The sequence below is a fragment of the Synchytrium microbalum genome (assembly GCF_006535985.1).
Source record: "Synchytrium microbalum strain JEL517 chromosome Unknown SmJEL517_scf0016, whole genome shotgun sequence".
In the NCBI taxonomy this organism is placed as follows: Eukaryota; Fungi; Chytridiomycota; class Chytridiomycetes; order Synchytriales; family Synchytriaceae; genus Synchytrium; species Synchytrium microbalum.
In genome coordinates, this window is record NW_022158365.1 from 480,001 (window position 1) to 502,859 (window position 22,859).

The window sequence follows — 22,859 nt, forward strand, 5'->3', positions numbered from 1 at the left end:
AGGGCGTGGAAATGGAATACATACCCACAAGTATCGAAATCATGTTGTCCAATCAACATTGTACAGAATTATGTTCTTTGTGCAGATGTGTTATTGGAGTGATGTAAGCTCAGCCAAGAATTGATTTCGCCAATACCATCAACTCAAATCTGGTCTTTTTTTGTTGGGTCAATAGTCGAGATGAAAAGTTGGATACTCCGCAAGCCATACCGCAAGGATTTGAAACTTTAGCACCCGTAATGGAAGCCTTATCGCCAAAGCACACTCGACTATCCGTGCATACCTACTTTATTCAGTGGTTTAGTGCCCTTCCTCCATCGTTTCAACCCTTTGTCTCACTCGAAATATTCGCAGGACTGGAAACACCAAAGGTGGTCATCCCTATCATCTGTGATAGGGCGAGAGCACCAAAATGGTTGGTGTCGCCATCTACAGGAGTGTTTGCCCTCTTCATGCTTTACCTCATGATGCTTCATGAAGGAAAAGTCGCTGACCCAGTACGAATGTATCCAACAGCAGTGCAACAGGATCCTTGTAGGGCAATATCTAGTGCAGATATGCTGATTGTGTGCTTTAGAGCTACCATACACTACTTCAAGGCTATACATGTATTGGATGGATTTGATATTAATCATTTGCCATTTGGTCCGTCTCGACCACCTCTGCCTGGAATTCATGCATGGAATGTGCCTGTATCGCCTGATTTTCCCATGACTCCTATGATACTTGCTCATAGCCCCCTGCTCATGTCTTGTATTTGTCGTAAGTCCGACGTCTTCAGTTCATAGACTTGGTTTTTTTTTGCTGAATACCAACATATCTTATCCCGAATATCTAGGCTTATCATCCATCATTCTCACTTCAAAGTTTACGCTACCAAGGCACATCTTGCAAGTGCAAGAAGCCTCGATTGAAATCGTAAATATATGCTTGCCCATTCTCGACAATGTCGGTCGAATATACAGTCTCTCCAGGGTGAGTCACTATCGTGCCAATGAAACTAACCAGAATCTTTTCTGATTACACTTCTTGGTTTTGAATAGAAATACGCTGCTCACCTCCGCTCCTTACTGGAAGCATATAAAACTGGAGCAGGAGAAGATGCATTTGTGCCATCGCCAGATGACGAGAGAAATGCATTGAATATGCAAGATTTGGGTTGCAAGATGTGGTTTGAAGATGCAGCTTGACATAGGAATGTCGGTGTCTCGATTAGATAAATGAGGCCGATTATATATTTGCTGATTTGTTTTCAGAGTAGTATATTTAAAAGCACAAGTAAACATGCAATTTCAAGTACCTCAAAAAGTTGTTTGAAGAGTTCTCGTATCAACTACAAAACAGATCTTGGTATGATGATTTTTATAAATTCAAACCTTAAAAACAAAGTGGTCGAATTGCATTGTCTTGTGAAAGTACGCAAATAAGAGGCAAAAAGAGACACAACCGAACGGCACGAGACTAGATCATCGTCTCTTGAGGTTGAGATATAAGCCATCCTTTAACCTCATAGTACTAGCATTCACAAATTCTGGCTTGCTACCCTCTACCAGTTCGTAATCGTAGGCTCTCAGAAGAGTCGATACAACAGTCTTGATCTAAGGTGTAAAATTGCAAAACGTTAGAGGGGTACTAAGAGCTAAACACTGCAAACGGTGCTGAGCTTACTTCATAAAGTGCAAGCTTTTCTCCAAGGCAACGACGTGGTCTAAAGTTTCAAAAGGTGGACAAAAGTTTAGAAGGTCATTGAGAAAAACTGGTTTTGCCCAACGAGACACACACCCGCCCCCAAAAGCAACGTATGCGTATTGGTCATAGTTCTTTGCTCTGCCATCTAGCCATCTGTCGGGGTCAAACTTCGTAGGGCTAAAAAAAGGTTGAAACAAATGTGTCGTCAGGACATAATTCATTTTCCAGACAATCAACTGAGAGCTTACTTGTCATAGTTTCGAGGATGCATGTGGATCACGTAGGGCTGATATCCTTGCTCACAACCTAAGCAACAGTGCACCATTTGGTGAGTTTTCACAATAAACAGCAAAGAAAGCTCACAGATGGGAACTATGATGTTCACCTTTTGGAACAAAGTGTGATCGTTTAACACCTTCATCATCAATCCACTCGTATGTCTTGTCCTTCTCCATGTACCTGAAGAGATCCGGAGCACTGGGACGTAATCGCAGTGTCTCTTTTACGACAGCGTTCAAGAAGGGAAGACTCTCGAGTGCTTCGTATGTGAATGGTGCTGATCCGAGTGATTTGATTTCCTACATACATTTTTGAATACAAAATCTGAGTACGAATCGGTGGTTCTCTTCTAATTTGGTATATTTTTACCTCGTAGACTCTACGCTTGTACTCTGGATTCTGAGCAAGGAAGATGAACGTCCATGCGGAGCCTGACGCCGTTGTATCGTGTCTAAGGCATACGGGTGGAGGTTAACAAGACCTACATGCGACTATCCTTCCAAAGAAACACACACCCAGCAAAGATCATCTACAGTAACGTTGAAGGTTAGAAAGACTGGCTAATAGCGACCCTTGCAAAAATCAAACATACCGTAACATAGTGCAAACAAAACTCTCTGTCTTCACGAGTGAGCGGTGGAGGAACACTACTAGCATCAGCCTTGGACTTCTGGACGAATTGGGCCATCATATCCACATCCGTGGATTTCACACCATTCTTTAGGTAATGATCTCGACGGTCCATGACCAGATTTGTTAAGAGAGCATATTCCCTATCGTACTTTCGCACAGCCGGTGTTTTCATCCACTTCCAGTATTGCGTTTGAGCCAAGGGAAAGCGTTCTTGAAGAGACTTGAGTACGTACTCTACGAGGAGCGATGCAAAAAGTTAACAAAGGAAGTGCGTCAAATTGGATTGAAACTCCCAAGCACGTACCCCAAGCCTGGACATATCTAGAATGGCCCCCAGAAGATATCGAATCAGGATCGAATCCAAGCACAATCATTACAATAATGTCGAAAGTAATTCTTTTCAAGAAGTTTGAGTTGTCTAGTGGCAAAATAACACCATACGAAAACGAGTGTGATTTCTTACCCATGAAGCACGTTCTCGAGTGGGACACCAGGTCCTTTAATGTTGTTGACAGATGATTTTGCTTGACCGTCGAGCCAGGTGAGGAATTTGTCCATACGTCCCTGGATGATGGGTGTATATGATTTGATGGAGGGCACGCCAAACGAAGGATCAAAGAATTTTCCTGAAGAATAAGGTTTTAATATCAGCGTTGACTGAAGCTTCAATGAGATGAAGACTTACTTGTCTCCTTCCATTCTTGGCCGTTGGGCTGTATGATGAGGCCACCAGCAACATCTTCGAATACAAACGCAGCAAGACCTTTGCCGCGGCCCCAATCGTCCATTTCCGTATTCAGTATTTTCTGAGTTGGTATAATGGTTAGCTCCTTGCTGCAAGTGCGTTTCAAGTATTGGTAATTTGAAAGAGCCTTGACTACATACTTTGACAATCGCAGGATCGGCAGTCAAAAGGAACTCGTTCCCAGCAAGGACTGATTTGGTTACATAACCATGTTTGAGAACAGATTCGAGCTCATAATGAGCCATTCTCGTTACTGATCCCACTTGTGGGAGGTTTCCTATTGAAGACCAATGTTAAAGATGGAAATCATAGATGCCGTTGTCAGAGTTATTCCAAACAGATGCCCATATCAGAGGGATTACAAAACAAGGATGGAGGGTGACTGCAGTAGAATTTGCCATGTAATAAACAGAAAATCAATGCTTACCCAGTATAGGGTACGCAAAATAGCCTTTGGCATCGTGTGGTGGTCGAAACAGACTCCTGAGAATAGAAACCGTAGTAACAGCTGAAGATTGAAGAGTAAAATAGTGTCAGACAAGTCTTGTTGTGTGCAGTCAACTCTGCTTTGAAGGTCCATGGCAGATCAGCACGAAAGCAAACGAAACACTCTTGATGTTACCTCCAAGAGCACCCCAAACCTATATGGCAGGAAAATTCTATTAGCTCCTTCAAATAAGGCCACTCTGAAAACCAAAGCACGCACCCAAACTGGGACTTTCAGCTCCTCAATTCGCTTCACAATAGCTGCAAAGCTCTTCTCGATAGATTCTGACATTTTTGGACGCAAATTGGAATCTACGACAAGAGAGAGAGGTAGACGAACTCGACCACTTTTAATGGCCCGTTTAATTGACAGACTGGACTAGTGATCAGGCGGGTATTATGGTTTACAAAGGTGGACAATTTCGAAAGAGGCTATTTGAACGTGACCACAGAGTGGGACAGACAAAAGGTGTCTACAAAAGCAAAAGCGATCAAAACTTTTGGGTCTGTTTTACTTTTCAAATCCCCTTCCGTCGCGTTGCCTCAACTGTTTTGCAGCACCATTCAGTCCTGCCGGCGCCCTTCTGAACACTGACAATGGCCTGGTCAGCTAAAGTTGAACGGGAGCTCCATAACACGTACGCTGCTTTCAACAAGATTCTATGTTAATAGTAAATAACAATCCACTTGCAAGTAGTCCTTCGGTAACGTTTTGTTTCACTAGCAGATATTACAACTATCATGTCCGTGTACACTAGACCGTCACTCTCGTGCCAGAGCCAGCAAGATGCCCTGACTTCTTCCAGAGGCAAGATTCATAATGCACAAAACTGAGCAGTGTTATTCGTTTTGCTTGATCTCAAAAACACAGCAACATTCAATCCAGGTTTTACGTTCTTGTGTTTGATGGTCACCAAACGAGTTAGAAAGCAGCATCGGTAGTGGAATCTGATGAGATGTGATAGATTAAAAGGGAACTCGTCTCGTTTGACAGCGACCGCTACACAAAAACTCGAACTAGTCCATCTTGCAAGAAAACCAAAGGTCCTAACATAAATCAAACGAGGTTTCATCTTGGGCGAAGCAAGACCTTTTGAAACAACATCATGCACTCCAAGCAGATATAGCTCCAAAGCAATGCGCCGCGATTTAAAACGAAGTTTTCTTGTGCGAGGTCGTGACTTTAGTCCCTTGATTTTGGTGTTGCAAACTCGGATGCATTTTTAAAACTCCACTTCTTTGACACTTGATACGTTGGGACCAACGACGCAAATATCCTTCAAAACTCTTTCGTAAACGTATCGCAAACATGTCTTTGGAGGCTAAAGTCGAACAAGAACTCAAGGACGCATACGCTGCATTCAACACGGTGAGTGGTATTTCGAAGCAATCTCGGATGTAGAAAGATCTGACCAACATTGCATCTTTGGTTTACAGGGAGATGCTGCAACCATCATGACAGTGTAGGTTGTCACTGACACGAAAAACTCCAATTGCGCTATTTTCGAAATTGTCAACCCATCACGAGTAACACTCCTTTAACTATATTCAGATTCGGTGCTGACTCTCCAGTTACCACTGGTAATCTCACATTTTGAACACCCATTCAATTTGTTTCCAGGCTGCCAAGACACGGACACGAGTGATTTGCCTGTGCAGGGCGGTTACTCAACACCATGAATTACCATTCTTATAGAAATGAAGGGCCTAAAAATCACCGGCACAATCCCATTCTCGCAATACTTGAAGCTTGCAAGTGAATCAGCTGCTTTGACTAAAGATTTCACGGTATGTAGTGCTCGGTATGATGTCTTATTGAGGCTGCTGTCATATTCTATAACCATGTTTAATTGATGACGCTAGCAACTCTGACACTTTTCTTTTCGTTTGTGTCAGGTCACTCCTGAATCATTCAAGCACCTCGGCGGCAACAAGATCGAAGCCTTCTTGGACGTCAAGTTTGAAAAGAATGGCAAGAAGTACGACGATCACAGTGAGGCCCATATCTGTACGTTAAACTTATCTTCGGTTTGCTATGATTCTTCTTGAATCGTTACTTTCTTTGTAATTCTTTCATGAATATGCTTTCTTGACTTTTTTTTCGTTTCGTAGGGAGATACGATGCAACTGGCAAGATCATTTCTGGAGAAATGGTCTACCCCAATCCTGAAGCTATTACAGCATTGATTGGAAACTAATTATGATCATGGTGAAACTTGGTAGTGCATCCTAGTTCTTTCCTTTGGTTTCAAAACATATAAAGTTACGACTTTTGTGTTGAAATGTATTTGATTGTTCCTGTGATGATCATCTCCATATCTCGCTCCAGTACCCGCAGCGGCAAAACGGCAGCGGCAACCAATTTGTGAACCGACTTAAAAACGATGGATTTTCATGGTTCCTGAAATGATCACTCAGTATGGGCTGCAGGAAATATCTGCCTCCATGCTCGTGATGCAGCCCTAGATTTAGTTAAGCTTTCATCGTTTCCCTGTTGCATGGATGGTAATGAGGGGAGTGAATTTGCAATTGGTCGTTGATAAGTTGCGCGCCACGGATGGGGGGTTTTATCTCTCGCCCCCGCATCTGGGTTCGTACCAGCACTAGCACCCATAATTAGAATATCAGTAATTCTTCTTGATGAGTATTCCAACGGTTTGCAGTTCGAAAATAGATTCTCTGTTGTTCAGGATTGGACATAGCATAAGAATCCCACAGCAAAAAATTGAGCTGAGCTCCAGTCTTGTGCTCTCTCAATCCACGTCTGATCCCTTTCAAACGCCTTCAACAAATCCACTGCCACAACGAGATGTCCCAACTTCAGGCGCGTCGTGACCTCTTTGACAGCATTCTGATTTACATTGTTTTGTGTCGAATCTATCTAAAGTATGGGAAGCAATATGTTAAACGATGATGAGTGGAATACTACCGTTATGCAGTTCCGAGCATTGGCAAGAAAAATGAATCCACAGATTTCATGAAATTTGTTGTCCCGTTCTGCACAACTCAAATGCCTTTGCCTCCACAACCACAACCACACCGAGAGACTTTCTTCCCAAGTGTATTTCTCGTTCCGATTTACCTTTTCTTTGGTCTTCGTCCTCGTTGTCAAGACCTTCAAAGTTGCGCAACACCATGACAATGCCAACACCAACAGCTCATCCCAACCAATCCATAAACCCACAAACAAAGTTACAAAAGCATCAATAAACATGTTTTCTTATAAAACTGTGCTAGATGGATAAACATATTATAAAAAAATGAAGCGGCACACCTCCAGCAACTATAACGGCACCCCAAAATCCACACTCTCACGATGTTCATCTCGAGCAGGACTACTTCCAGATGATGGAGCTTCGGAAATCAACAGGCTGTCCACTACAAGAGAATTTAGAAAGTCAGAATTAAGGTGCAAAAAAACAAGACCATCCTGGAACGAACAGTATGACTTCGTATCACTCCAACCACAACTTCCAATCCCTCACCTTCAGCTAGAAGCGCATCAGTATCAACCTCCTCGAAATCATCATCCCCCTCCTCAACTCCATCAACATAATCATCTTCAGTATCCGATTCTGAAGATGATTCAGCAACTGATGTTGCAATGGTAGTTGATGTTGTTGCTGCTGTATTCGTGGTAGAAGTATTGGCTGCATTGGGTTTCTTGGCCTCAGCTTTCTGGTTTGGTTTTACTACGACGGTACTGCTTCCTTTGGTGGCCCATTTCATGCCTTCAGACCATAAGGTGTTAAGGTCTGGTACTGGCCTTGTTTGCGATACCTATAGGAAGAGAGGAACAAAAACAAAGTGATTAGTAACTAAGACGTGATGATGATGATGATGATGATGATGATGATGACGATGATGATAATGGAATATAATACACAAGCCCCAACAATTCAGCCAAGTCAAATGACCCATTACGTGGTGGTCGTCCAGAAGAAACGAGCTTTTTTTCTCGCTCTGCAGAGATCTAACAGAAACCACTCACCCCACTAGTAGACTTCAGCACAAAACTCGCAGCCCAACCCTTATCAAAGAACTCGACCAAACAATCCTCTCCCAGAGCCAACTCTCTAAAAGTCGATATACTAATCTTGAAATTGTCATCCGTTTCTTTAGCACCATCTAAATTATCCGCGCTAGCATTCAGCTGGAATGCACGATGCAATAGATTCGATATAGAATTCAAATACACCTCTCCTTTACCACCAGGCCCAGCGCCATCTTCACCTTCCCCTTCTCGTCTCATCAAGAATAGGAGGGATTCAGATAGCTGTATGATTTGCTCTTTAACGATAAACTGGTCGGCGTCTGTGGTGGCGTGAATACTAAAGAATAGATTCAGGCGAGACATCATATCGTTGTGAATCAGTAGCGTCATGCCAGATACGATATCCTGTAAATCGACAAATCCATCTGCGTTTTTATCAAACACTCGCATAAACAACTTGTCCAGGAATGCTGATCCAACTACTGGTTTAGGCGGTGTATCTGTACCTAATCGTGAATGCTGCTCTTCTATATCCTTTGTAGTGTCTGCCCATGATGCTAGTCGTGCCATGAATGCCTTGAAATGGGTTATATCTATTCGATCAGCCATTTTCTGCTTTTCCCGCTTGCCATAGAATTGCACCGTGAAGAAGGTATCGCACAAGTAGAGGAGATCGTCCTTGCTGAATTTGCCAGTGAAGGAGAGGTTTCGGACGATGGATCTTTTGGCATATGTATCGAGACCATGCACTACTTTGAGTTGATGGGTTTTGCGTAATTCTAATACCATGTCCTGGTTGACGTTTTGGAACTCTCGGTAGGCTGTTAGCATTAATTGGTTGAATCTCGTCTGTGTCGATTTGGCTTCTGTGGTAGGTACAACGGTGTCTCCAAGACTGGCAAAGTAAAGCTTCAGTGTGCTCCTGTATAATTATTATTGTTCATCAGATATAATTATTTGTTCCCTTTTCGCTTTTCAGTTCCAATAACCACAGCACTTACATGAGTTCTCCGTCATCTCGAACTTTGAGTATGGTTTCACCATTTATTTTCAAAATGGCCAATCTGTACATATGAAGAGTAAGGTTAGCAACGCCAAATGTGCTATGATTCATGAGTTATACTCCAAACATCTCACACAATCACAACCCAGTACTCACCCAACTTGAAACAAAACCTTCGGCCCCTCCAAAAAGAAACAATCCAGCACCCTCAGCGCAAACGGCAGCGGCAATGAATTTATATACAGACTTAAAAACCATGGTAACGAAGCAGCCGACAACTGAATATCATGCTTCCTGAAATGATCACTCAGGATTGGCATGTATTTCGATACCATGCTTTCAAAGACTTGATTGTCAATGACGGCTCCAACCATGTTTACAGAATAGTATCCGGGGAGGAGACGATCGCAGAGGACTGAAAGAATCCAAAAAGCTTGTTCTTCGGAGAGGTAGATTAGGAGGACACTGACTACAATGTTCATTGCTTGGCAGTAGCCTAATTCTGGGTCGTGGAAGGAGTATGCCTGGAAAAAAAGTTTCAGCAAGCAAGAAAGACGAAAAAAACTGCGAAGCCATAATGTGGCTATTTTGCACACTCAAAACTCACGTATAACACCCTCCTCAAAGAATGTATTCCTTCTTCAGTTTGATATCCGCTATACTCTGGTAAACTCCTACAAACATACCAAGATGGGTCAAGATCAAGGAAAAGAAAGGACGAAGTTTCCTCCTCAGAATACCTATTCAAGTCCTTCTCAATCTCCTCAGTCGACAACGACACTTGTCCAGCATGAGTGACATGCAACTGATCATAATATCCATCATTTATAAATCGTTTGTACATGGCTCCACAACATAATTCCCATATCTCTCCTCTCAGGATGTTGGGTAGACCGATTCGTACTAGTTTAATGAATGTGGGGAGTCGTAGTATTGTCAAATTTCTCCCATATTCTGTGTGAGTGAGAGGATTAGGTTTTCGTGTTGTGCTGGCAAAAAAAGAATTGAGAAAGGAGGAGTAAAGGCACAAACCTTTGAAATATGCCAGCCAATATTTCAACTTGTTCTTCTCTCGTGTCCTATTGTTTCTAAGAGTTTGTTAGACCAAGGTCTCCATCCCAAATCAATCACCCTTGGAAAACGGCGCCGCAAAAAAACGAGAATGTCAATCGCAGTGGATTCCAACAGGATTTTGCAACACTCTCTACCATAACAAAATTCGACATCATTACTCACTTCTTAACCTCCAAAAACCCAAACTTCAACCCCATACCACCACAAACAACCTCTCGCTCAGCCAGCAGATCTTCCGAAGCACAAGTACTCAACAATTGCTTCAACATCTTCATTTTAGCAACATGCAACTGCAATTTATCCTTTAACGTATCACAAAAAGCCTCAACGACCTTCTTGTCCCCAACCAACTGAAACACTAGTTTCATCTGATGCCATACAGTAATCGACAAATTCAATGCCTGAGAATTAATCCGTTCAACTCGTTTCACAGCGAAAAACGGCAGGACGAGATGACATTGGTATTTGGCTGTTGACATGAAACAAAGAAACGTATTGCTGAGATACAGTTTGCCATGGAAGGTAGCTGTTGTGCCGTGGATTGAGCAAACAGATATGATTTCGTCGGCAATGGATTCGGTGGATGGGAGGTTGAACACTATTTGGAATTTGGCGTTTCGTTTCTGTTCTTCTAGACTACGTTTTAGGGGTCGTGTTGTGTTTGATGCGCGGCCATTTGGCGATGTTGCGGGTGCTGCTCCAGTTATGGCACTCATTAGACTATCGATTTCAGCTTGATCTGCAGCTAATTGTTTTTCCAGTGATAGGCCTGGTGCTGGATCTGTTGTTGTTGATTTTAACAATCTTTGCATGGCAAGATTTGTTAAATGTTCAATCAACTCGAATGTTTCGTCACGATGAAATAGGTTGGAAAATATATGCTAAATAAAAGACAGTCGAGTCAAAATGACTGTGCCGATACGTGTGTAATACTTTCTACTGTCGCTTTTTTGTTTACCTCCTGTTTATTCCTCGTAACAATCCGTACAGCATCAGAGAAAACACCACGTTTCGATTTGTCTCGTTGTAACTCTTCAATGTCCTTGAGTTCAATCATGACTTTGGTTTCGACACCAAGCACAAAGGAGTAAAAGCATAGATATGATAGTGATATGTACATCCACCCTTGATTGATTAGCTTTTTGTGGTAGGCGCATGAGTAGACTAGGTAAGCAAAAGGGTTAATCTGGGTCCGTATATTGAAATAATTCCACGCCCTTTTTTCGTGGTGTGATATTCGGAAACACATACAATTCACAAGTCTCTCGGTATCTGGTAAATGAAATATCTGCCTCCATGCTCGTGATGCAGCTCTAAATTTGGCATCGGTTGATTTTTCGTCCGTGTCCTGCTCTATTGAGAGTGGACAAGGAGAGGATTCAGCAATTTAATTTGATGCTGAGCCTAAGGGTGTGCGCATTCTTTTGGCTCTATCGTATATGTTTCGTACCAGCACTAGCAACCATAGATTGAAACTTGGACACTGCGAATGCTTCTTGATCAGTTGGATCTTCTAATTCTTGCAATTCTGACAGTAAGTTCTCTATATTTAGCGGTTGATTTTCGTCAGAGCTCGAATCAGCAAAAAGCAGCGAGATGTTAATAATGGATGATCACACCTTCAATCCACGTCCAATCTTTCTCAATGGCTTTCAATGAATCAGCTGCAGCAACTAAATGACCAACTTCAGGCCCTTGAGGACTCTTTAGCAGTATTCTGAATTTAGATTGTTTTGTGTCCAATCTGAAGTACATGAAGGAGAATGTGAGTTCATTGAGATCCAAGTACACAAAAAAAACTGGCTCCACTGTTCCATTAGCAACACAGTTCGGTACATCGACCACAAACACATACACATTCTGTACGGTAGCCAGCACCGTCTTCCATAATGCACCACCCTGTTCCTTAGCTTTCTGGATCATGAAAAGATCATTCTCCTAGATGTGTGTAAGAACAGTGAGACTACTAGGTCCCCGTTCTGCGACGCTTGGAAATGCGTTGCGTAAAAGTCAACGGTCCTTCCATAAAAGGAAGAACAGATTCGACGTGAATATGTTATCCCAGTTCTCTGCAAGGTGTATTGTCGCTCCACAACACAAACACGTTCCTCCCGCAACATGCTTAATTTGGTTATCTGCAGCCAGCTGGCAAATGAAGGGTACCTTGACCAAATCCCAGAAGGATGCGCCTGTATCACATAGGGTAGGCAGTAGGATCATTTTGATATGTCTCAACTAGTGTTGAACGTCTAGCAGAAACAGACAATCAAACACCGCCAGTTTGGTATTGGACCTGTCAACGTGCAGACGATTAGTTTCAGGAATAAAATGAGAGCAAAAACAATTGCTTACGTTGAGATCTCTTCTCAGATGCGGCTTCCTAGTAGTTCCTACTAAGTAACTAGAGTGTTTTTTGTGGGTGTGAAGGTGATTTTGGATTTTCATTTATCAGACCACTGTTGTACAGTATAAAGAGTGACTTTTATTTTTAGACGCGAAAATACACGTAAAATACTTATTCCCTCATCTCCTTTCCATCCTCATCCCGCATGCATCAGATCTCTCACAAACACACACCAAACTTTCAAATTGCTGCTAACAAGAAGAGTCGCATTATAACTAATATTCTAACATAGATACGCCACCCACACGATGCAAGGAAACGTCCTCTTCCAAGAGAATGGCGGTTACAACCCAACTAATCAAACTGACGACTTGCAATTCTATCAAACAACATACAGCTCACAACAAGGCCAGACGGGAGGAGGTCAATATCCATATACAGCTGGCAGCAGTACTGCTCCAATTGGTGGTGGCAGTGTAGATTATTCGCCCCCGGGAATAGTCACTTGGGAGTCTATTAGGACGGCATTTGGAACTGGTGGTTATCCGGGCGAAGCTCCCTTACTGGAAGGTACGTGATTGTCATAAAGTGCTGACATAAATTAAATGCTTCAATGTGGTTGTTTACTTGTTTTGCTTGATGTTGCATGTGCTGGAGGTGAATCGAGACATTCTTGACATTGACATGGACGCTTACAACCCACTCGCTCATTCTATAGAATTGGGAATCAACTTTGAACATATTCGAACAAAAGTGAGTGTGGTGATGTAACAGCTGGTGGACTTGAACGTCAGACTACTCGGCCAAAAAAAGCACTCGTCTCGTACATCAAACTAATCAAATGATCACTTCGTACCACTCCTTCCTAGTCTATAACAGTACTCAACCCACTAAGACCAATGGACAAACACATCATGGACGACACGGATCTAGCTGGTCCTTTAATATTCGTCTTTTTATGTGGTGGTTTCTTACTGCTAGTACGTATGAGTGCGTGTTGCTGCTTAGATTATGAGATTAGCGATTGTTCTGTTCACGTTTTGCGTTTGCTATTAAACTTCAACGCCATCTCACACACGCTCACCCCCTCCATCCCTACTACACAGTCTGGCAAAATCCAATTCGGATACATTTACGGAGTCGCAATGCTGGGCTGTGTATCAATCTATATGATTCTCAACCTAATGAGTGAAATGGGTATTGATGGATATCGAACTGCCAGTGTATTGGGTTACTGTTTATTACCAATGGTCTTGCTGAGTTCCGTGTCTGTGCTATTACGACTAGGGTATGTTGTTGGTAACGAGTATTGAAGACGATGACACCCTACCCCATGATATTTTTTTCGTTGTGGGCAAACAATTCCACCAAAAAAACGTTACGATGTTTGAAGGTACATACTCACGTAATACGTTCACACATACAGGGGCCTGATTGGACTGATACTAGCAATGATATCCGTAGTATGGTGTACATATTCAGCATCACTCATGTTTGTCACCGTTCTATCAATGACTGAACAAAGAATGCTCGTCGCATATCCAATCTTCTTGGTATATGCCATATTCGGTCTCCTCATCATCCTGTAAATAATATTATTCGCATCACATGTGTGGAACAAGAAGAAAGGCTTCCTTTGTATATAAAAGCTTTTGCTTTCTTTGTTATTTTAAAAAAGCCCATTCGCATTACAATAGACTCTAAAAGACAACATGATATTATTGCATGTCTTGTGCGTTGTCGTTTCCTTATAGTTACTTCAAAACACACGGTTATGATGATTTTGATTTGCCTCTCCCATCTCTCTCTGAAACTGCATCTTTGAGTTCATACGCAGGGAGGAACTCTCCAGGCACGAGTGGATTCGCTAATGCTGGGTTGGGTAGAGTGTTACCTATACCGCCCAATGATGTGTATCTAGAGGATGTGAAAGTGTGAGGTTAGCAAAGAGGACGTGTGTTGTCGACCCTACAGACATCTTCAAAAAGCGACAAGGATACTACAAGAACAAAAAAAATGAACCCAAACCAATTAGCTCACCCTCTATCATAGAGTGAACAATAATCCACCTCCAACAAGCGTAAATACATCCATATATCAGCATAATCCCAATCTAGTATGGGATGTACTCTCATAACACTGGGCCAGCCATTGTCGGTTGGATCAAACGGTATCAAGTTTTCTAACGTAAGATGGTTGACATTAGCACAAAGGCACGGTAGCGTCTGAAAATCACGAGTCGCGGATCCACCAGTATTACACTACGACAACGAACGAACTGCTGTACGCAAAAACTTACGGGCAAAGGGATCTGTTCTTCTAGTCCCAATAAGGATTGCCTGCACAGAAGATTCCACATCGAGGAACTTTTGTAGAGCTTCCTTCATGGGCTCGGCGATTCGATCCAAGTCTAAATTGTACCTGTGATAATGATGATGGCGTATTAGTTTGGATTACTAGTCATTAGTCTGAGGCGACAGGTAGCAAAAAATGTCACTATCAACATATGTCCCTTCACAAACTTACACTTGAGTACACTCATCTACAAAGTCATCCACTTCGGGGAATGGATCCACACAGGTTACATACAAGCACTTAATTGGTGGTGCCGTTATTGTTGTATCAGAGGTTCCGTTACCATCAGCAGCTAGTGTTCCATTGTCACTACTTCCATTAGTTGATCCATTCGTTATTTTAGAGGCAGCCCGATCCGTTAGGTACTGGTAGAGGACTGCATAGTATAAGTGAAGCATGACTGTGCAGTCCTTTCCACCGTTGAAACTCATGGAAAGAGCTGTAGTTCTGTATTTGTGTGTTATGGTGTGAGTGAGAGGTTGAAAGTGGAACTGTTTGTAGGGATTCTGTGAGTTTATGCCTTTGTAGCCAGTACAAGACTCTCTCTTTGCACTTGTTGCCAACTTGGGCTTGAATAGCCAACCCATTGTGTTTTCGCGAGTAAATGACGTTGTGTTGTCTATAGCCCAGCTCAACAGCCAGCACGTTCTGTATGTTACTGATAGTATGAGCTTACCCGTATCTATTAAGGGCATCCAGCATGATGTTGAATGCGTCTTCTACTTGTTTGGATATGGGCGAGTCCTTTCGAATTCGACACACTTCTTTGTGTACAGATTTGAGAGTCAGCTTCTTTTGCTTTTGGTGCTCTAAGTGGATAAAGACAGGATTAGCTCAAGCGTGTAGTAGCTTGACTGTTACGAGTGTCCTTGCCTTTGGTAGTCATGTTGGCCTTCTTCCAGTAGCACGCCACCAAATGAGTGTTCTGTTGAACGAAAGAAGTGATGTGGGGGTTGAGCCGACAAAAGAGTTGAGCTGTTTGACCGTGCAATTGCAAGTGAACTGAGTATTCTCGTACGAATCGCGATGTTGCTTGCAGCTACCCTTTTTGTTCTTTCCGTTGTCACCACCAGAAATTCATCGAGATGAGATCAAACTACAAGTAATGTGTATATTATCGACTACTAATGAATCTTTCAACACTAAATCACGTCTTTGTACGCGTTTGACCACCTGTCTGAGTCGCGAAACCTCGAAATTGGTGCCTTGCGTTCTAACACTCGAATCACACTCGACGCTGAGCTCCGGTTCTATTGGTCCTAGGTAGATATCTAGTTCGTAGTAGATCGGTAAGCTAAGTAGTCGTTTCCGTCTCTGATTCTACCTACAACGTAAGTTGTTGTCTGTAAACTGCGTATGTGTCGTGCTTGTTTGGATTGTAGAAGTTTTCACTTTAATGTTCTTTGCAAACCAACTAGACTCCCTCTGTATTTTCAATCTGCATTGATCTGTGTGTTCATTGAACTGACACACCTTCTTCTAGTCTAGTTAGTCTCCATCTTCAAAACACTCAACATCAGGGGGGTTGTTTGCGTCGTCAAACAGTTTGATCTAGATTCCCTCATCCGGCAAGTACAAAGTACGTTTTGAATTGCAGCCCATGCTCAAATTCGCTTAGCCTTAATTCTTATAGAACACTGGCCCGAAAATACACATTCAACAAGAATGTTGGCTCAAGATCAACCACGAGTGAGACTAAAAGATATTGTTGATAACCTCGTCACCGAAAATGGAATCGCTATATTCCCTGAAGCTGAATCTAGGCTACGCTCTCTCGCTGATTCAAATCCAGACACTATGATATCGCAAGAACAATTACTCAAACTTCTTCAACCAATCATGGAAGGCTCAGATCCTATAGGGGATGGTGGTAGGCAGGATGATATAGCTGATGATGATATACGAAATACCTCGTTACCGAATGGAATGAATGATACCAGTCCAACGTGGTCGCCTGTACAGGCATCATCTACAGGTGGTATACTGGGTGATAATAATGACGGGTATCATGAATGGTTGAACTCGCCTTCATCTCGCAGACAACAACAGTCGAGCTCGCCTAGACGGTCATCCTCGTCGTCATCCTTCTCGTCTATCCAGCCGTCACCTATAATACAGCGTCAATTATCTGTGCCAATACGTAACGATATATATTGGCAGGAAGCAGCACCAATTTATATACCATCTTCTTCTTCTCCTCCACCGTCCTCATCAATAATATCACCACTAAAAACACCACAATCAAATCGTAAACAATCACTACGAATTCCACCTCCTGCTACAAATTCGCCATTCTGGGGGAATCCATCATACCCAACAGACCAATACCAAAACGGAGACACACCATCAAAATTAGAACATCTCTCAAACACAATATCAGATCTAACTCGTCGGCTCCACGATACTGAAACCTTGCTCCAACGAGCACACACTGAACAGGACGAACGCGTACAGGAATACCATACACATATAGAATCGTTGACGCTAGAACTATCCAGCAAGAAACGGGAGTGCAGTGATTTGAAAAATAGCGAGAGGGGTTTGCAGTCACAGATTGACACATTGGAAGGTGTTATTGAGAAATTGAATATACAGGTTGTTGGATTGAAGAGTCAGGTTAGGGAGTTTGCGAATAGTATCAAAGGGCATGAGGAGGCTTTGAGGCATCGTAATGGTACGATCGATGAACTTGTGTGACATGGTTTTTGTCGATCTTGTAGTAACGACGAACTCTAACTTGTGTTCCTTCCTTTTTAGAAATAGAGGACAAATTACGAGAGATGCTTGATAAAAAGGAAGATGAAATATCTCAAGGGCGAGCATCAGTTGATGAAGCTGAACGTGAAATGATGAGGGTGTGTATTTAGTAAACTGATTCAATGAGTTCTTTTTTTGCATTATTTTTAAATCCTTTTCTTCTTCGAGACCTCATGCTCAATGTGAAGACTCACAGAAATTATCTGTCTTTAGGCTATCGACGAAATGAATGAAACAAGAGCAAACTTGGAATCGTTGCAAAGTGCTCTGTCTCGTCTAGAATATGATTTGGAGGGTGCACATCAGCTGAATTCTACACTGACAGATCGTATTGCTGATTTAGAGGGTTTGTTGAGTGATGCTGTTGTTAGTCAACCACTTCGAGTGAGTAGTCATAATGTTGTTTTTTTGCTCCTTACACTAAGACATTTCCAAATATCTTTCATTTGTAGACATTATCTACAGAGCTAGGAAATCATGATGTTCCCGTCAGAACCGTAGAATGTAGAGCTGCCTCAAGTCAGACGCATCTTGATTCGAATACTGTTTCGATTCAGACGGATGATGCTGAGAGCAAGGATACTAGAGGGACGGGGTCTAGCGATCATGACGTGGATGCCCGGTATAGGGATTTGCAGGATCGAGTAGCTAGACAACAAGTTGAATGTAAGTGAATACTCAATGTATCTTCCAAAGTTTTTTTGCCAAGAGTGCAGTCTCAACATCACCATTTTGTTTTAACTCTCTACCTCACATTTAGTGAAGCAGCTTGGTCAAGTTCGTGAAGCCTTACAAGTACTGGAATCTCAAAGGGTAAGAAAAATTGGGAATGCAAAACATCAATCCGTCATGATTTGCTACATGCTTTTTTGTCCGTTGCTTTTGTGCATTCAAATTCGTTTGGTTTGTAGGACTCGCTAAAAAAGCAGATAGAGGAAGTCGAAACTTCAGTCAAGGAGAACAGGCAAACAATTGATCGTCGTAAACATTATGACGCTGAATTGGAACGATGGATGACAACGTTACGACATGATGTTAAAGCGTTGCAAGGTACTTTGGGAGGATTTCGAGATGGTATGTATGTTTCTCCCTTCCCTCTGTCATTGGTGTTCGAGGCTTTTTTGTCGCTGTGTTGAACAAAGACGAAATACCAATCTCTTCTTTTTTCGCCACCTGTGTTAGACGTGGACTCTCACGCCCACTTCAAAGGACTCTTTCAAGAAGCTCTAGTAAAACTAGAGTCAGAACGTGAACACTATGTGTCCCTTGTGCATTCCTTATCGGACACTGCATCTAACATATCGACTGCTGCTGCCGCTGCTGTTACTGAAAGGCAGAAGCATCCACTGCTAGTCGTGACAAGAGAAGTGATGGCGCAGACTGACGAGATTGAGGAAAAGAATATTTTGCCAGAGGAGTTTGATAAGTGGTTCTCTGCTAATGCTGCTGTTGCTGGTGGTAATCATGTTGCTAGTAGTCCGAGTAGTATTGGTAGTCCTAGTGCTAGCACTCCTAGTAAGGGCGTTACTAGCCCTGGAGGAAGTATTTCGCCTGTGACTCTGACTGTAGCTAGTAGTCAGAATGGAGTTATTAAACCAGTTCGTGGTATGGGCTGCTAGCACTGTCGTTTTTTTGGACTGCTTCAGTTAAGCCAACTCTTTTCCCGTTCCTAGAAGTGTCATTCCATTCAGCAAGCTCAAACCGTGCTGAAGTCAAACCACACATACTGAATCCGCCTACATACAAGACCAACAACATGCTCTCATCACCCAAACAACAACAGCACTCCATAAGCTACACTAGTGTAATAGTAGCAGTACTAATCGCATGGATTTGTGGAATTGTCACTTCTTACATCCCTGGTATATTGAATGGTGAATTATATGGAGATGGACTGGGGTGGACGCTGGCTAATTTTGTTAGTTGGTTGGATGTGCAGTTGGCTGGTAGTGAGGCGAGGGTTGTGCCTACGTGACGAATAGAGAGTTGGTGGTAATTTGTATAGACTTATAGGATTATTTAAAGGGACATTGCACACGTTACACGTAGTTATTGCTCGTTTGTATTGAATTTATTAATCTGAATTGTTTGTACGTACGATTTTCAGGCGTATTGGCCGTGTTTCGTTTGGTTTGTTTGCATCACGACTACAGTCGAGCAATCGAAAAGTGGTGAGTTTTTGTTTTTCGCTACGACTGAGCGTAGCATCTCCAATACTTAAAGCCAGTATCGAAATCAGTTACTTATGCTGATGCGAATGGAAATCGAGTGCAGTAGTACTTGACAATTGTCCGTCCATCTTTCGAGGGGTAAAAAAAGTATATTCAGAAATCAGCAGGCATGTTGCTATCGACTTGTTCCTCCTCGTTACTATTCAATAATTCCAGACTGAATCCAAGTTCAAAGTCTTTACTTCTCCTCGTAGCTGTAGCATATCGAACCCATTCGGCTAGAGGAAAATGATTCGAGGATCATCAGCAAAGAGACGTTGTATTCACCTGATTCCTCCTCCTGGATCAATACGGCCACTCTCAGTATTCAGATTTATTAAATATTTCCGCCACGCTGTCATCCCTCTCATTCCTTCGTGGGTCTCAAACGAGCAGCTTCGTACACACCAAGTTTCGGTGTTTTGAATCTTCCAAACTTCAACGAGCTGCAGAGCAACAACCATGATGAATGGACCAACCGCTTGATTAAATTGAACACTATCGAATCCATTTAACGAAATCCATTCTTTCCTTCTTCCTCTTTCGTTTTTTCTAGTTGCGTCAATGAAATCTCTCAACTAACAATGTCTTCTTTTCCTCCAGCGAACAGTCAATGAGAACATGGGCGTTCGCAAAACAGACGTTGATGAAAAAATGTCCGCCGCTATCATGGCCCTCTGCATGATCGCCGTGGTATCTTGCTGCAACCAGATGCTCTACCAAAATATCCGAAAATGGCTACAGTTAGTTTCATTTTTGAGAAAGCGCGACGGTATTGATATTTCAGATAAAAAGAAGACAAGATCAGTAATTAATATAATATCCTCACTCTATATAGAGGCTCCGATTCCACGGGTATTACTGATGGTTTTCAACATTGACCAAAGATTCTCAGAGAGACGAAGACCAGATATGTAGCAAAAGCTCATGATTTGTTGATTCTTCGTTCCAGTTCCATACGTCCTTGCTCTATTTGGTGGGTCTTGGTGTCAGCGAACAGTTTGTTAGTCGTTGAAGGTAGAGTGACATTACCTTAATGTAATAGTACTACTAGCGTTATCAATCGAGCTACTGGCCATACCTGTAATCGTCCTCTTTTCCGTTACTCTGATTAAGCTAACCTTCCTCACCCTTGCTCTTCAGGGTTGTAACCGATGGATCTATACACGACAATACACCACATAGTACTCACATGGCCTGTTTACTGCTCCGCTTATTGGATTATATCTGATACTCCCTTTACTCGCTTCCGTTGGACTCGATCGAAGCAAAATGTGAAATGATGCCGCAGTAGAGGTCTACTCCTTTGATTATCTATGTAAAATTCCGTATGGATAGAAGATTCAAAGACGTTGTACACTTTCCAGACTCCTGAATCCAGCCACGTCGAGATCTCGAATGTCGGTTTCGTAAGAGCCGAATGATGACGATCTAATGATATTTCAACTTCCTACTTTAAGTTTTTGTCACATTCTTGGTCGTTCGTCTCTGGTATCTGGACTTTAACACCGAGGATTTCATCAAAGTTTGCCCACCACTTCTTTGAGAGAACGGGTTACTCGAACGAACCACTCAACCGGTTGGAAGCAACAAATTCCAAACACTCTCGTTCCTTTGTGTCTGTCGCATTACTACTATTGGTCGTATTTCTGATTTTAAAAGGGCTTCTAAGTGAAATGCCTCTGACGAAGGATTAACCCGGCCGTTTGAAGACTTTGAATATGGCGTTACATCCCGCTTTTCGGATTCAAGAGCCAGACAAGAGTTCGCGATTGGCATCAACCGGTATCAGGAGATTTCAAGGCATCGTAACGGTATGGGAATTGCCCTTTTGTTGTTGAGCGCTTCCAGAGGTAACGCTGACCTTTTCCTTATGTCATTTAGAAATGAAGGGCATCGTACCAGAAACGCCTGATAAAAACGACGTTGAAATATCTCAAGGTTGGGTTTCAGTCGATGTCGTTGAACGTGATATGATGAGAGTACGTACTAAACATCTCACACTCCTCACCGTTTTTTGGCGCTGTGTTGAAACAACTTCTTCCTACTATATGGATACTTTCTCATGACTTGCCCACGACGTGTTGATTACTGATACAACTCGCGATCTTTAGGCTACACAAGAAATGGAATAGACTTAGAATTATTACAAACAGCTTTATTATTACAAACAGCTTTATCTCGTCTAGAAGATGATGAAAGTCGAACATCAACAGAATTCGCCTTCAATGGATCGTGTTTCTGATTAAAGATGATGTGGAGTATTGCCGTGGTTAAGCAACGACTTCGAATGAATACCCAGTTAGGTAATGTGATCGTTTTGCCCTTTATTCTAAATTTAAACATCTTTGTTCATATACATTATCTGCAGAGCTAGAAATCACCATGACCTGGTTGGAACCTCAAGATCTAGAGCTGTGTTATCGAGTGAGACGCACGTAGATTCGAAATCCTCTTCGGAGTCCGACGGATGATTATGAGGGGTGAAGGTGGCCAGTGGGACGTGATTGGGAATTGGACGATTCTTCATGCAAACGCTGCATCTATTATATCGACTGCTGCCTCTGCCTTTGACCAGCAGCGGCAGAGTCATCTAGTAGGTGGTGATGAGAGAAAGTTTGGCGCAGACTGATGAGATTGAAGGAAAGAATATTTTTACAGAGGACATCTTTAAAAAGTGTTTCTCTAGGAACGCTGGTGTAAGTGGGGATGATATTGCTCATATTGCTAGTCCTAGTGCTACTACTCTCCTCTAACCCTTTATTAGTGCTAGTAATCGATTCACTTATTCACCTGCCAAGTCGTCCGTAGCTAGTGAACGGATTAATCAGCCATTTTCGTGGTCTCGTCAGTAAGTTTCAACATATTCTTTGCTAAAACTAAAACTCAATTTTACATTCTAGTAGTTTCAGTGCTCACGGCAATTCAAACTGCTTTGAAGTCACACTACACCATCCATACAGAATTCACCTATACACAAGACGAAAAGTGTATTCTGTCATGCTCTCATCACCTCATACCAACAACTCCTTATATGTTATGGTATAAGCAACTCTAGTGCAATGACAGAATGCTCCTCCTATGATGTGAAATCGTGACATAGATGATAATAAATGGTGTTTTAGGTGATAAATTGTTATAAAGTTGGACTTGAATTGGGCTAGCAAGGTTGGAAATTAGGTAGTGTGGCTCGGTTTCTGCCTACGTCAAGTGGCGGTAACGGCCAGCATAGTGTTGAACGAAAGCTGCGTGTTTTGTGGTGTGACATATTTCTATAACATTAAAATTAT

At 42.4% G+C, this 22,859-nt stretch overlaps 5 protein-coding genes across 5 annotated transcripts; 2 read left to right on the top strand and 3 right to left on the bottom strand.

The window, feature by feature from the left end:
* Nucleotides 1–1,466: 1,466 nt before the first annotated feature.
* SmJEL517_g03273 (uncharacterized protein) lies at nt 1,467–4,124 on the bottom strand (the record flags this gene model as incomplete). The annotated part of the gene is made up of 15 exons (XM_031169201.1): nt 1,467–1,598; nt 1,669–1,708; nt 1,783–1,866; nt 1,938–1,995; nt 2,075–2,267; nt 2,338–2,419; nt 2,484–2,497; nt 2,561–2,835; nt 2,906–2,997; nt 3,065–3,227; nt 3,287–3,407; nt 3,487–3,623; nt 3,774–3,854; nt 3,969–3,987; nt 4,053–4,124. The coding sequence occupies 15 exons, from the start codon at nt 4,122–4,124 to the stop codon at nt 1,467–1,469; spliced, it is 1,563 nt and encodes a 520-aa protein (XP_031024926.1).
* Nucleotides 4,125–7,115: 2,991 nt separating this feature from the next.
* Nucleotides 7,116–12,123, bottom strand: SmJEL517_g03274 (uncharacterized protein; the record flags this gene model as incomplete). Its single annotated transcript, XM_031169202.1, has 15 exons — nt 7,116–7,210; nt 7,318–7,612; nt 7,824–8,748; nt 8,828–8,890; nt 8,986–9,353; nt 9,437–9,503; nt 9,570–9,783; nt 9,862–9,908; nt 10,066–10,784; nt 10,862–11,067; nt 11,155–11,256; nt 11,354–11,446; nt 11,523–11,647; nt 11,759–11,841; nt 12,067–12,123. The coding sequence occupies 15 exons, from the start codon at nt 12,121–12,123 to the stop codon at nt 7,116–7,118; spliced, it is 3,459 nt and encodes a 1,152-aa protein (XP_031024921.1).
* Nucleotides 12,124–12,555: 432 nt separating this feature from the next.
* SmJEL517_g03275 (uncharacterized protein) lies at nt 12,556–13,836 on the top strand (the record flags this gene model as incomplete). Its single annotated transcript, XM_031169203.1, has 5 exons — nt 12,556–12,817; nt 12,966–13,000; nt 13,117–13,227; nt 13,354–13,535; nt 13,674–13,836. The coding sequence occupies 5 exons, from the start codon at nt 12,556–12,558 to the stop codon at nt 13,834–13,836; spliced, it is 753 nt and encodes a 250-aa protein (XP_031024920.1).
* A 183-nt stretch (nt 13,837–14,019) lies between these two features.
* SmJEL517_g03276 (uncharacterized protein) lies at nt 14,020–15,488 on the bottom strand (the record flags this gene model as incomplete). The annotated part of the gene is made up of 6 exons (XM_031169204.1): nt 14,020–14,164; nt 14,288–14,429; nt 14,547–14,668; nt 14,774–15,049; nt 15,279–15,411; nt 15,464–15,488. 6 exons carry the CDS (start codon nt 15,486–15,488, stop codon nt 14,020–14,022), a joined length of 843 nt encoding a protein of 280 aa, XP_031024923.1.
* Nucleotides 15,489–16,267: 779 nt separating this feature from the next.
* On the top strand, nt 16,268–19,334 carry SmJEL517_g03277 (uncharacterized protein; the record flags this gene model as incomplete). The annotated part of the gene is made up of 8 exons (XM_031169205.1): nt 16,268–17,276; nt 17,360–17,457; nt 17,573–17,743; nt 17,812–18,025; nt 18,120–18,172; nt 18,271–18,433; nt 18,542–18,964; nt 19,033–19,334. 8 exons carry the CDS (start codon nt 16,268–16,270, stop codon nt 19,332–19,334), a joined length of 2,433 nt encoding a protein of 810 aa, XP_031024922.1.
* Between the last annotated feature and the right edge of the window lie 3,525 nt (nt 19,335–22,859).